The sequence below is a fragment of the Mesoplodon densirostris genome, chromosome 17, assembly GCF_025265405.1.
Source record: "Mesoplodon densirostris isolate mMesDen1 chromosome 17, mMesDen1 primary haplotype, whole genome shotgun sequence".
Classification (NCBI taxonomy): domain Eukaryota; kingdom Metazoa; phylum Chordata; class Mammalia; order Artiodactyla; family Ziphiidae; genus Mesoplodon; species Mesoplodon densirostris.
The window spans coordinates 18,150,962-18,163,807 of NC_082677.1; the positions used below are offsets into that span (position 1 = coordinate 18,150,962).

Consider the following 12,846-nt stretch of genomic DNA (forward strand, 5'->3'; position numbering starts at 1 on the left):
ACCTGGGCCCTGTGCCTCACTCCCTCCTTCCTTCTGATCTTGGTTCAGTTGCCACCTTCTCTATCCCCGGGCCTTAGGGGCTTTTCGACCGGTAGATAAATGGGGGGATGGTGGGGGCGTCTCCGGAGTAAAACGAGTCTCTTCTCCGAGGCCCTTTGTTCCTTGCAAGCACCACCTCAGTAATGCCCACGTGGGTAGGGCGCGCTATGGAGCAGGGAGAGGAGTTTCCAGTTGCACGTCCGTCCTAGGTCTCTTTGTGGTGGCTGGACGGCCCTCCTCACGGCCGATCATCCAGGGAGGGCGGCAGGAGCCCGCCCCTCGCGCGTCCCTGGTTCCCTGAGAGACAAAAGCCTTTGAGTCTCGGCAGCCACCGAGCGCGACCGCGACTCTCCGCAGAGCCTGGGGGCGGATTCGGACGGCCAATCGGCTTCTTGAGGAGTCCCGTGCCCGCCGGCCCAGGGCCGAGAGACTACAAGATCCCAGCCTGCCCGGCGAGCGGATTTGCCGGGGGCTGGCTGGGCGAGCTGGGCGGCGGCATCACGTGAGGCGGCCCGGACCACGTGACCCGGCGGCCCGGCCCCCGGCCCACTCGTCAGCTCCGCCTTTTCGCCCGCCCCTCGCTGGGGAGTCTCGGGCCCGCGACGCTTGCGAGGTCCTCACGGTGCTCCCGGCTGCTGGGCCTGCATGGACGGCGCGCGGCCGCGGCTGGCCTCCCAGGTAGCCGTGGGGAAGGGGGGGCGCGGGCCCGAGCTCGCGGAGACCCCTTTCGCCCCTGCCTTCTCCTTGCTCCCCTTTCCCCGCGGGCCTGGCCGGCGCGCCCCGTTACTCCTGCGCCCTCCCTCCCGCCCTCCGGCCCGGGTCCCCCGGCCCGCCCGGCCCCCCGTCCGCCGGGCGCTGTGTCCGGGCGGGTGATGGGGCGGCCGGCTCCGCACCGTTAGCGCCTTTGCTAGCGTTTCTTCCGAGGAGGAGGGGGGACAGGGTTGGGAGAAGGTCGGGAAAGTTTTCCCTACTCCCTCTCTTCTTTGAGCTTCAGGGACGCGGTTTTGCTCGCAGCTGAAGTCTGTCTCTGTTCTTGACGCTGTTTGCGTGAGAGACCTCCCCTCCAACTCTCCCGGTCCTCCCTCGGCCCTTCCCAAGATCTTAGCATCTCTTCCTCGCCTCCGAATGTCACAAACTATACTCTACGCTGTTTCCCTTTCCCCCACACCACGGAGTCCACCAAGGGGTTTCACTTAATAGGGACTTTTATCCAGGAGTGCGATGAACCGAATGAAAAGACATTTCTTGTTCTGCCTCGGGTAGACTACCTACTCTATTATATTTGAGATGAACATCTAGGCACGCGCTGGTCTGCTCTCGTAAGTAAGCTTTTTGTTTATATTTATTTGCATGTGAGACTCTCCGAAGTCATCTGCTGCAGAACTCTGCACCTAGGGATTACAATTTTATAAAGCAATATTATAACACTTAACCCCCCCCCCCCCAGATTCATAGTCATATTTGTCTTTGGCCTATTCTTTTTGGGGGTAGGATTATAGCCCTTGGAGGCAAATACTATGAGTTGCTGAAGCTGGTGTGCGTTGTGAGCTAGTAACATGAAAATACCAAGGTATATAATGCTGAAAGTAATGGAAAAATGATTTAACCCTGACAACAGTTTATAGTGTGCTTTAGATTTTAGAAAGTATCCATTTGAAGTGAGCGCTGGTGAATTAAACCTTTTAAAACTGCTTTCAGGTTTGAATATGTAACTGTATATTTAGATTCTATTAATATAGCAATTGATCTGTGGAATGGTTACCTTTTAATCCATTGTGCAAATACCAGTCCATTTATTAATACTTCTAGACAGGTCCTTTTTTCTACCCTGCAGCGTTTCTCTTGAAGAGGGGATATTAATCTCTAAAGAGATTTCTTCCACGGTGGCTTTTATGTGTGATCCAAATGATCAAGTTCTGAGAACTTCGGAAATCAAATAGCCATAAAAACCTATGCTATCAAGTTTGTAGCTTTAAAAAAATTCTTTAAAAATTTTTAAAGTGTTGCCTCTGTGTTCCAACAAGAGCTTGGCTACATCTTAAAAATCAGCAGCTCAAGCTGAGAAGTCTGAGACAGTTTCCTCCTCTATCTGAAAGAGTGGGGAAGATGAAATTGAACAGAAGTCAAAGACCTTTATTATTATTATTTTTTTGGAGTAAGCATCGCTCTTTATTTTTTAAAATTTTTTTGAATTTTATTTTATTTATTTAATTTTTAAGACCTTTATTGTTATTATTATTATGCTGTTCCTTCCGTGTGTACTACATTAAAGAGTAAGACAGGCATGGGAAACAAGGTTTGGACCCTCAAGGAATCTAGAGTCCAAGCAGAAGCATAAAGAAGAATGTGCATTACATGTAATTTATATCATCTAAAGATAGCAAGTTAATATTTTGGGGTGTAAGCCCTTTTTTTAAATTAATTTATTTATTTTTGGCTGCGTTGGGTCTTTGTTGCTGTGCGCAGGCTTTCTCTAGTTGCGGTGAGCAGGGGCTACTCTTTGTTGCGGTGCGCGGGCTTATTGTGGTGGCTTCTCGCAGAGCACGGGCTCTAGAGCGCAGGCTCAGTAGTTGTGGCGTCCGGACATAGTTGCTCCGCAGCATGTGGGATCTTCCTGGACCAGGGCTCGAACCCATGTCCCCTGCATTGGCAGGCGGATTCTTAACCACTGCGCCACCAGAGAAGCCCTGGGGTGTATGTCCTTTTTACGAGACAGATTTACTGGGTTGCTGTGTTCAGATAGTGAGATTCCAGATTGTAAGAGATACTGTGATATCCAAATCTAGTTCATTCCTGAGCCTAAGAGAGCCAGTAGCAAAAGTTTGAGTATTGAAGAATTTACCCAAATCTATTTGCTTCTTGAGTTTAGATAGAGTTTGGATAGCAAGAATTCAAATAGTTGGGGAGACCTCTATGTTTTCTAGTATTAGATATACTTTAAAAAATGAGATCATACTCATGCATACATAATACATTGTAAGGTGTGAAATGACTTCAGAAAATGATGAATCCCATCTGGGGAAGATTATACTCAGACCATTCCTGAAGGATGGCCTCTATTTATCCCACAACCCCAGAAAAGATTCCATGGCTTTTCTAAGCTTAGCATTCCATGGGGGAAAAAGAATATTTTTGCCCAGGTATTCTTTTTCATGCTTAAGAAAAAGTTCTAGTTTTGGAAATAAAGTCTATCCCCTCTCTAGTGCTTCAATCCTGAACTCAAGTGCTATTGTGTAAAACATTCAGTAATATTGTTTACAGCTGTGGTAGAGGTGTTTTCCAAAGAAGACTGCCCGCAATTCCTCCCACCCCTCCACTACTTCTGCTCCTCCCATCAAGAGATGCCGTCTGTTTCTGCTCCCTCTGAATCTAGGCTGGCCTTGTGACTTACTTTGACCAGTAGAACGCGGTGGAAGTGATGTGTGCCAGTTCTGGACCTAGTCCTTAAGAGGCCTGGAAGCTCCAGCATTTACCCTCTTGGAGGCCAACAGCATGTACAGAGGCTTGGGCTAGACTAGGTGGAGAAAGAGAGCCCACCTGAGAGAGATATGCGAGCAAGGCCTGTTTCAGCCCTAGTCAAGTTCCCAGTGCCTGTGACCCCAGCTGAGCCCAGTCAAAACACAGAATTGAGAGAAATAGCAAATTGCCGTTGTTTTAAGCCCCTGAGTTTCTGAAATGCCATATTACTCAGCAAAAGGTAACAAATCCTGGGTATAAATCTGGTTCACATGTAAGTCAGTTCCAAGATGGGATCCCTGAGCACAAAATTGTGGCCAGCATGTGCAGTGGCATGCTTTAAAGATAAATCTCTAAATGAGTTAAATCTTTACTTCATATTAACATAGGGATGTACTTACTGAATTGATTAAACTGAAGACTGGCTATGTTGAGTACTAGGTAACTGGTTAAGTCAAAAGTCATTTTCTTGGGCTTCCCTGGTGGCGCAGTGGTTGAGAGTCCGCTTGCTGATGCAGGGGATATGGGTTCGTGCCCCGGTCCGGGAAGATCCCACATGCCGCAGAGCGGCTGGGCCCGTGAGCCATGGCCGCTGAGCCTGTGCGTCCGGAGCCTGTGCTCCGCAACGGGAGAGGCCACAACAGTGAGAGGCCCGCGTACCGGGGGAAAAAAAAAAAAGTTATTTTCTTTTGTGTAGTTGCTTATTATTTGTATATATGATTGTTATTATCAGTCTTAACACTTGGTGATAGGATTATCTGACATGTTTTATAGGAATTCCAGTTGTTGAAATGACAGATGTGTGGTGTTCCTTGCAGTTTTCCATTTGCTCGATTTAGCACCATGATTGTAGTCGTTAAGTCTTGACGGTACAGATGTAAGATCTGCTGCAGTGAACACATGTCTTGAGAGGTGCTTTGCTCTCAAGGGTCAAGGAGAGTGAATCTTATGCAGACTGTCATTTCTGATGGATATGTTGCAGGACTTTTTTTTTTTTTTTTTTGGCAATACGCAGGCCTCTCACTGTTGTGGCCTCTCCCGTTGTGGAGCACAGGCTCCGGACGCACAGGCTCAGCGGCCATGGCTCACGGGCCCAGCCGCTCTGCGGCATGTGGGATCTTCCCGGACCGGGGCACGAATCTGCATCCCCTGCATTGGCAGGTGGACTCTGAACCACTGCGCCACCAGGGAAGCCCAGTTAGTTCCAGGACTTTAAAAAATAACTGATGGATTTTTCAGGGACACTTCTTATTGCCTTTAAATGAAAAAGTTCTCTGAGCAACTTTCCATTCCAATTCTGGTTAGTTCGGTTTAAAAAAAACCTCTTTTCTTGGAGAAGAAAAGCTCACAGGAGATCAAATGGATGCCTTTATAGACTTATGGTCTCCCAGTCTCACCGGGCTCTGTCTTAGCATCTTTTTAGGTTTCCCTGGTCAGTGCTCTTTCCCATCCTCCCTGGTGGCTGCTTCAGACTTCAGGGCCTTGTTTTTATTGCTTCACCCCACTTTCTGTTGCTACCTCCCCTCTTGTTCTCAACAGTAAGCCTTCCACCTTCCTTCGCTGGGAGAATTGGTGACCTCAGGAGAGAACGCCCTCAAATGCAAATCAAACCCACAATGACCTGCCACCTCACACCCACTAGGATGATTATAACGACAAAGACAGACAATAATTAGGTGAGGATATGGAGAAATTGGAACCCTCATAAATTGCTGGTGGAACTGAAAAATGCAGCCTCTTTTAGCAGAGTCTCAATAGCAGAGAGAATGATAAAGAAAGAAATTACCTGCAACCTCTGGTTCCCCCACCTTTAAACTCCCTTTCATCGTATCCGTCCTTCTCTTGTGTTGTATGGAAGATTCCCCAGCTTTCTATAGCTTATGTGCACCTCTGTTTCGGATCCCATTCCCTAGTCTTGCTCAGAAACCTCATTTAGTTATGTCCTCTCCTCTCTCTTTCTACCGACTCCTTCCCAGTAACATTTAAACATTTTCAGGTCTCTAACATGTTTGGAATAAAAAGATCATCCAAAATATGTCCTTCAGCTCCAGCCCATTTTACAGTTACTACCCTCTTTCTCCTTTTTCCCTCAGAGTCAAATTTCTTTTTCTTTTTTTTAATAAATTTATTTATTTTTGGCTGCGTTGGGTCCCCGCTGCTGTGCGCCGGCCCCCTTCAGTTGCGGCGAGCAGGGGCCATTCCCCGCCGTGGTACATGGGCCTCTCATTGCAGTGGCCTCTCCCGCTGCGGGGCACAGGCCGTAGGCACGTAGGCTCAGTAGTTGTGTCATGCGGGCTCAGTAGTTGTGGCTCATGGGCTCAGTAGCTGTGGCTCGTGGGCTCTAGAGCGCAGGCTCAGTAGTTGTGGCGCACGGGCTTAGTTGCTCCGCGGCATGTGGGATCTTCCTGGACCAGGGCTCGAACCTGTGTCCCCTGCATTGGCAGGCGGACTCCCAACCACTGCGCCCCCAGGGAGGCCCCTCTTCCCAGTCAAATATCTTGAACAAGTTCTTTCTATTCACTGTTTCCTCCTCTTCACCTTTCACACGCTCTCAACTTGCCGCAGCCTGGCCTCGTCCATCCACAGCCTCACTGAAACTCTTCTTAAGGTCACCAACAATTTTTGTTAAATCCTGTGGACCTTTCTCCGCCCTTACCTTGTTTGGCCTCTCAGCAGCGTCTGACACTGACACTACCTCCTCTGTGTGATGCTCACGCCCCTAGGCTTCTGTGTCACTGTTCTCCTGTATCTTCCTGCTCTGCCTGTTCCTTCGGTCTCTCTTACGGAGCGCTCCTTGTCCCTTTGCTTTTGGAGTTCCTTTGAGTTCTGTCCAAGATCATCTTCTCTTCTTACTCTACACGCTTTTTCCTGAGTGATCTCATGCCAAATTGCCAAATCTCCAATCCAGATCTCTTTCTTTTTAAAATTATTATTCTTTTTATTGAAGTATAGTTGATTTACAAATATTGTGTTAGTTTCAGGTGTACAGCAAAGTGGTTATACATATATGTATATATCTATACAGATCGTTCTTGATCTCCAGATTGATAAATCAATCTATTGGACATACCTACCTTTTTTTTTTTTTGCAGTACGCGGGCCTCTCACTGTTGTGGCCTCTCCCTTAGCGGAGCACAGGCTCCGGACGCGCAGGCCCAGCGGCCATGGCTCACGGGCCCAGTCGCTCCGCGGCATGTGGGATCTTCCCGGACCGGGGCACGAACCTGTGTCCCCTGCATCGGCAGGCGGACTCTCAACCGCTGCACCACCAGGGAAGCCCTGGACATAACCTACTTTGATATCCCACAGGTAGCTAAAGGTAAAATGTCCAGAGTAGAATTCCTCATCTCCCCCTGAAACTAGCTGTGTTCTCTCTACCATAGTACGTGGCATTACAGATCCCTCACTGCCTAAGCTGAGCATCTGAGTGTAAGCCTTGCTCTGCCTTTTTCTTATCCAGCTCCCTCCTCCCATTCAGTCAGGTACAGAATGCTTTTGAGTCTACCTGTTTTCCCGCTTGCGTTTCCCTGGCGTAGGCTTCCATTCTTTCTTTCCTGGTTACTGCAGCCGCCTTAGGCTCTGAGTATGTCTCCCCCATCACCCCCATCTAGTCTCTACATTCTGCCAAAGTATCTTTCACAGACATACACCTGATCACGCCACTTCCCTGCTTAAGATCCTTCAGTGGTTACGTGTTGCTCTTTGGATAGTCTAAGCTTTTTGGCTACAACTGTGCTGAATTTCTTTCAGTTCCTCCACCAGACTTTTACCTGGCATATATGTTCACTGTTCCAGGTGCTTGCCTTCTCTTCAGGTACTTGACACTTCCCGATTCTGGTGATTCAGTAGCATCCGAACCTCCCGGTCAGAGCATGGCCACACTTCGGTGAGCATCTGTTTATGTGCCTAGACTCCCCTGATCACATGGAAGTTCTGCTCGGGGTGAGAGGGTGACGTTGGCTGTGTGTCATGTTTACCTAGAGAACTTTCAGTAAACATTTACGGAGTAAATATAGTGTGGTTCTGCCTGTCTATTGCTGGAATTTTAGTTTGGCTTTAGGTCATTACAGGGCACTGTTGATACTTTTCATGCAGCAGAGACTAGTAGATGAAATCACTTCAAAGATGTCCCTGTAATAGAGGTTCATGATACCATAAATAGGTTTGAACTTGAGCCCCTCCATTCCAGCCTTGGACTTATTAGGAAAACAAAATGAACTATTATTGTGTTCTATCCATTTCTTTAATTGTTGACCCATCTATTTTTATGTAGTCTATTTTGCAAAGTCTGTATGTTTGGTGCAAAAAAAACACAAAACCATAGAAGAAAATTATTTGTAATCATGGAGGTTTTTTTTTTCTGGTTTCCTTTTGAAAATGAAAGTGTTTTGTAAAAGCAACTCACAACCCTGAATGTTATTCTTTTTTGTTGCTAATGCTGTTGCCACTTGGGTTGTTTGCTTTGCTAACCGGAACACTTGGCTTCAGTAAAATTATTTCGCTCACTTACAATGAGTGGTCAGATTCCCAGCTTCCTAGAATTGCCTGAAGCTTCTGTGCAATGAAATGAAAGCAGCCTCTTGGATGATGGGGGCTTAAGAATTGCTTCCTGAGGCCATTGTTGCAAATTGTGCTTCGGGTTAAGTAACCTGTTGGTGGTTGGGAGGTGACAGTTGTCTTCTTAAATGAGTGATGAATTTGGAGGAAACTGATGAGGCAAAGGGGAATCACAGTGAGTGTTAGGAAATTCTAAGACAGCAGCACGTGGTCTTTAAATGAAGCTAGGAGCGTTACCTTGTCACCTGTACAGCTGCATCTTTATGAAGGACGGCAGAAACTCCTCTGGAGAATGCTACATTCTTAGAGTCCCTTAGCCTTTGTGGAATATGTCAAGTATTCAGGACATTCTTTCGTTTTCATTCTTGCAGTACAGTAATATTGCAGAGAAGAGAAGTGGATGACAGCTGTTCTACCTGTAACAGCATCAGTGTCTCAGCAAATCTCTGAAACTTGGCTCCTTTGATGTAGTTATACCAGAGAATAGGTGAAACAGTTTTAAAGTGTATTTTTATTTAAAAGACTTTTAGGCCGATTCTTTCAGAGGCTTGTCTGGACCTGGGAAATACATTTGGTGTCCAAATCAGAATTGTAGCATCTGCTCAGTCTCAAAAAGCTCATCAAAATAAGTATGGAAGAAAATGCTATGAGTAACATGTGGCTCTTCTGTAACTTGAGAGGTTTTTTGAATTGCTTTTGCTGTAGCGTGGATATATGACATAATGAGTTGTAAAGTTGTGCCCCAGAAGTTTACCCCAAACCCTATTCCTGTTTCCTCTATTTGAAAGTTTTCTTAGAATTGAAATACAGTGTACTCAAAAATAGGGAAAGATGGCCACACCCTTAAATCTTTTGTCTTCAAATGGGAACTTCTGTTGGTGAAAAGGAAGAAGAAGGCTATGAAAAAACACTTCTTCCTGCAGGAAACCTGGATGATCTTCACTGAGGAAATGCTTACATTTTGTCATACGCTTACAATACTGAGAATTTGACTTCTGGGATTTCATGTAACAGTTTTCTGGGAGACATAATTTTTATATAGTAATTGTTGTGCACATAATTTTTTTCCATTTGCATGTATCACGTGGGCTATATGTTTGCATGTTGTATCTCATTGCTTGCTTAGTTATTTCACTTGCATTTGCCCTCTAGGTTTCCACTTACTAGGATTGACTTTCTGTTAGTCCTGAAGTTCCTCAGAGGCAGGGGCCATGATTGTATTGCTTTATGATTTCCCCCAGCATTATTGTATATGGGGTCATTGTCAGAAGAATTAATATATACTATCATTTTGTTCACATTATCATAACGTAGAGGTTATTTTTGGCAAGGCATCTTAGACTTTATCAGTAGCTCATTAACTATGAATAAATTCCTATTGTAAGGTGGGTTAGCAACTAAACTGATAAGTAAAATCATCACCCATCCAGTTTATGAAAATAGAGAAACCTCTATTAGGAATCTTCAGTTTATGTGTAAGTGCTTTAATTAAAGTTTTTTGCAATTAAAAAATCATTTTTCATATTTGACACTGCTGTTTCAAATAGTCTAAACCTGGCTATGGCTTGCATGCTGAGGAACGTACAGGCCATTTTAAATGGATTGTCCCAACATTCAGAGGCCTTCTGTTTCCTGTGAGGACATCAGCTTCCAAGATATAAAGAATGATACAAGTTCACTTCATGCCCGAAGGATGACACCAGAAAAGGAGTCAGAATCTCGGGGCTAACCAGTTCTGGGTTGCTCACTCTGTTTTGACCTCTTTTCCTTAGCAAGCTCTTATTAGGTTAGCAGAAGATGGGTTGGGAGGTGTAAAGTCTCATCAGTAACATCAGTCTCCTTTGCACCAAATACATCTGGTTAGAATTTGGGGGTCAAGGTCTCTGTGGAAGCCACGTGCTGGCTTACGAGGCAACCCTAAATTTCCGGTATTGTTTAGTATTGAAACCATTATTTCATTAAAAACAAAGTTTTCCTATATTATTTTCTTTATTTCCTGTTGTTTTTTTAAACTCTCTAGACATATTCAAATATATTTTTGCTGGATCAGTAAAACAAAGCCTTCCCCTCACCCTCTCTTAGCACTTGGTTCTTAGGGGAAGGGAAAACAAATGCCCTCTTAGAGGGATCAAAAGATTGGCTGCTACATTACTCCTTCAGTCTTCCAGTTCTAGATGTAGATTTCTAAAGTTGGAAGTTCTCTGTTTGTCCTCTTGATTGAATTTGCTTTCAAAGTATAAAATGAAATAACCTTTTCTTCCCCATGCCACCAGCTCTCTGAGGGACGGTGCCAGTCGCTAGGAAAAGCCATCCCAGGGAATGGGATATAGATCTGTAGTACTAATGGACACAGAGTCAGTCTGTGGGAACACAGGATGTATTTTCAAGTGCCAAAGGAAATATGGAGATCCAAGTGGGTTGGCATATTATCCTTTGAGAGCATTAAACTCTTTTCCAATCTCTGCTTCCATTTCTCTTTTCTGTTCTTCTGTTCTTGCTTTATCTCCATAGAGCAAAAAAATCATTGATTCACCTATTAATGCATGAGTGATAATTCAGTCTGAACGTATCAGTGCTATTTATGAGAAAGTATTTCCTAAATAAAATAATGAATAAAAATAATGCAAAAAAGCCCCTATCTCATTGAACTTCACAAGTTAACTATTTAACATAACTGACATGCTAATTACAACTCATTTTTATGATTATCAATCAAGCCCTGGAAGGACCTGTTCATCGTGGCAATTAGTTTGGTCTAGTTTGAATTGCTGTAAGTTCTGGAAAGTTCTAAGAAGGTGATATTTCTTTTAGAAATGTTCCATTCAGAATTTCCCTTATCTGAGCTTGCCTTCCCAAGGCAGAATTATGATTATACTTTCCTGGAATTATTTTTTAGGTCTGAAACTTGTACATTTAATTTTTTAAAATACATCTTTGAGTTTATTAATACAGGCTTGATAAAAGCCCATGGGATCATTATTTGATTTTTAAAAGTTGTGGTAAAATATATATAACATTAAATTTATCACTTTAACCGTTTCTGAGTATACAGTTGAATGACATTAAGTTATGCCAGTGTCATCATCCTCAGTCTCCAGAACTTTCTCATCATCCTGACTGAAATTCTGTATTATTAAATAATAACTCCCCAAACCCATACCACCCAGGCCCTGGCAACCTCATTCTACTCTGTCTACGTGAATTTAACCACTCTAGGTACTTCATGTAAGTGGACTCATCCAGTATTTATTCTTTTGTGTCTGGCATATTTCACTTAGCTTAATGGCTTGGAGGTACGTTCCTATTGTACTGCGTGTCAGTATTTCATTTCAAGGCTGAATAACATTCCATTGTAGGTAGATACCACATTTTGTTTATCCATTTATCTGTTGATGGATATTTGGGTTTTCCATCTTCTGGCTGTTGTGAATAATGTTGCTTTGAACATTGGTGTACAACTGTCTGGAGTCCCTGCTTTAAAAACTTTACACTAGGAGTGGAGTCGCTAGATCAAATGGTAATTCTATGTTTAATTTTTTGAGGAGCTTCCATAATGTTTTCCATGCTGGCTGTACTCTTTTACATTCACACCTTCTCCATTTAAGTTTATATTAAAAACTCATTTTACAGATTTGCCTGAAACATTCTGCCACCCTAGGTTGTGAATTGAAAGCAAGAATACCTCTTAAAACTTTTAACAGCTTAGGGGGTAAGCATAATTAAAATACCTAAGCTTTAGTTTCATTTAAAATACCTAGGAAGGAATAAAGATTCAGACGTAGAGAATGACTTGAGGACACGGGGAGGGGGAAGGGCAAGCTGGGATGAAGTGAGAGTGGCATGGACTTATATACACTACCAAATGTAAAATAGATAGCTAGTGGGAAGCAGCCGCATAGCACAGGGAGATCAGCCCGGTGCTTTGTGACCACCTAGAGGGGTGGGATAGGGAGGGTGGGAGGGAGATGCAAGAGGGAGGGGATATGGGGATATATGTATAGGTATAGCTGATTCACTCTGTTATACAGCAGAAACTAACACACCATTGTAAAGCAGTTATACTCCAATAAAGATATTAAATAAAATAAAATAAAATATTTTTGATCACAAAGTGTGTGTTACAGAAATTTGGAATATATTTAAACAGAAGAAAATATCACCTCTAATCTCTCCAGTGAAGTACATTTTGGTGTGTGTATATCCTTTTTCTTTATATGTTATACTTTAAAAAATTGTATTCACGTAGTACATATCGGTTTTTTATATAAATTTATTTATTTTATTTTATTTTTGGCTACATTGGGTCTTCGTTGCTGCGTGCAGGCTTTCTCTAGTTGCGGCAAACGGGGGCTACTCTTCATTGTGGTGCGCGGGCTTCTCATTGCTGTGGCTTCTCTTGTTGCGGAGCACTGGCTCTAGGCACACGGGCTTCAGTAGTTGTGGCACGTGGGCTCAGTAGCTGTGGCTTACGGGCTCTAGAGTACAGGCTCAGTAGTTGTGGTGCATGGACTTAGTTGCTCCACCGGCATGTGGGATCTTCCTGGACCGGGGCTTGAACCCGTGTCCTCTGCATTGGCAGGCGGATTCTTAACCACTGTGCCACCCAGGAAGTCCCAGTACGTATTGTTTTATAACATACTTCAGTCTTACAGAGTACTTTTGGTTTTGTGGGTTTTTTGGTTTGTTTTTGTTTTTTACTTGGGAATAAGCACATAGTTTAGCTTTTTGTTAGCATCTTCCCTTTTGATGCACAGTAACATGGGAAGGGAAAACATTGGATTATCTTTCTTTAGG

The 12,846-nt window shown here is 44.2% G+C and overlaps 1 protein-coding gene across 13 annotated transcripts in view; it reads left to right on the forward strand.

Moving 5' to 3' along the window:
* The first annotated feature begins 621 nt into the window (after positions 1-621).
* Positions 622-12,846, forward strand: part of RCBTB1 (RCC1 and BTB domain containing protein 1) — a 50,456-nt gene continuing 38,231 nt past the window's right edge. For 5 of the 13 annotated variants that reach the window (XM_060079991.1, XM_060079997.1, XM_060079999.1 and 2 more), the window contains exons 1-2: positions 630-717; positions 1,254-1,358. Coding sequence is in view for 1 of the 13 variants with exons in the window: in XM_060079990.1 (XP_059935973.1) it covers positions 685-717 (33 nt within the window). In the remaining 12 variants the exon portion in view is untranslated. Of the gene's footprint in view, positions 718-1,239; positions 1,359-5,034; positions 5,172-6,587; positions 6,815-7,290; positions 7,382-12,846 lie in introns of all 13 variants that reach the window. The other 8 variants (XM_060079993.1, XM_060080000.1, XM_060079996.1 and 5 more) reach the window with 7 other exon arrangements.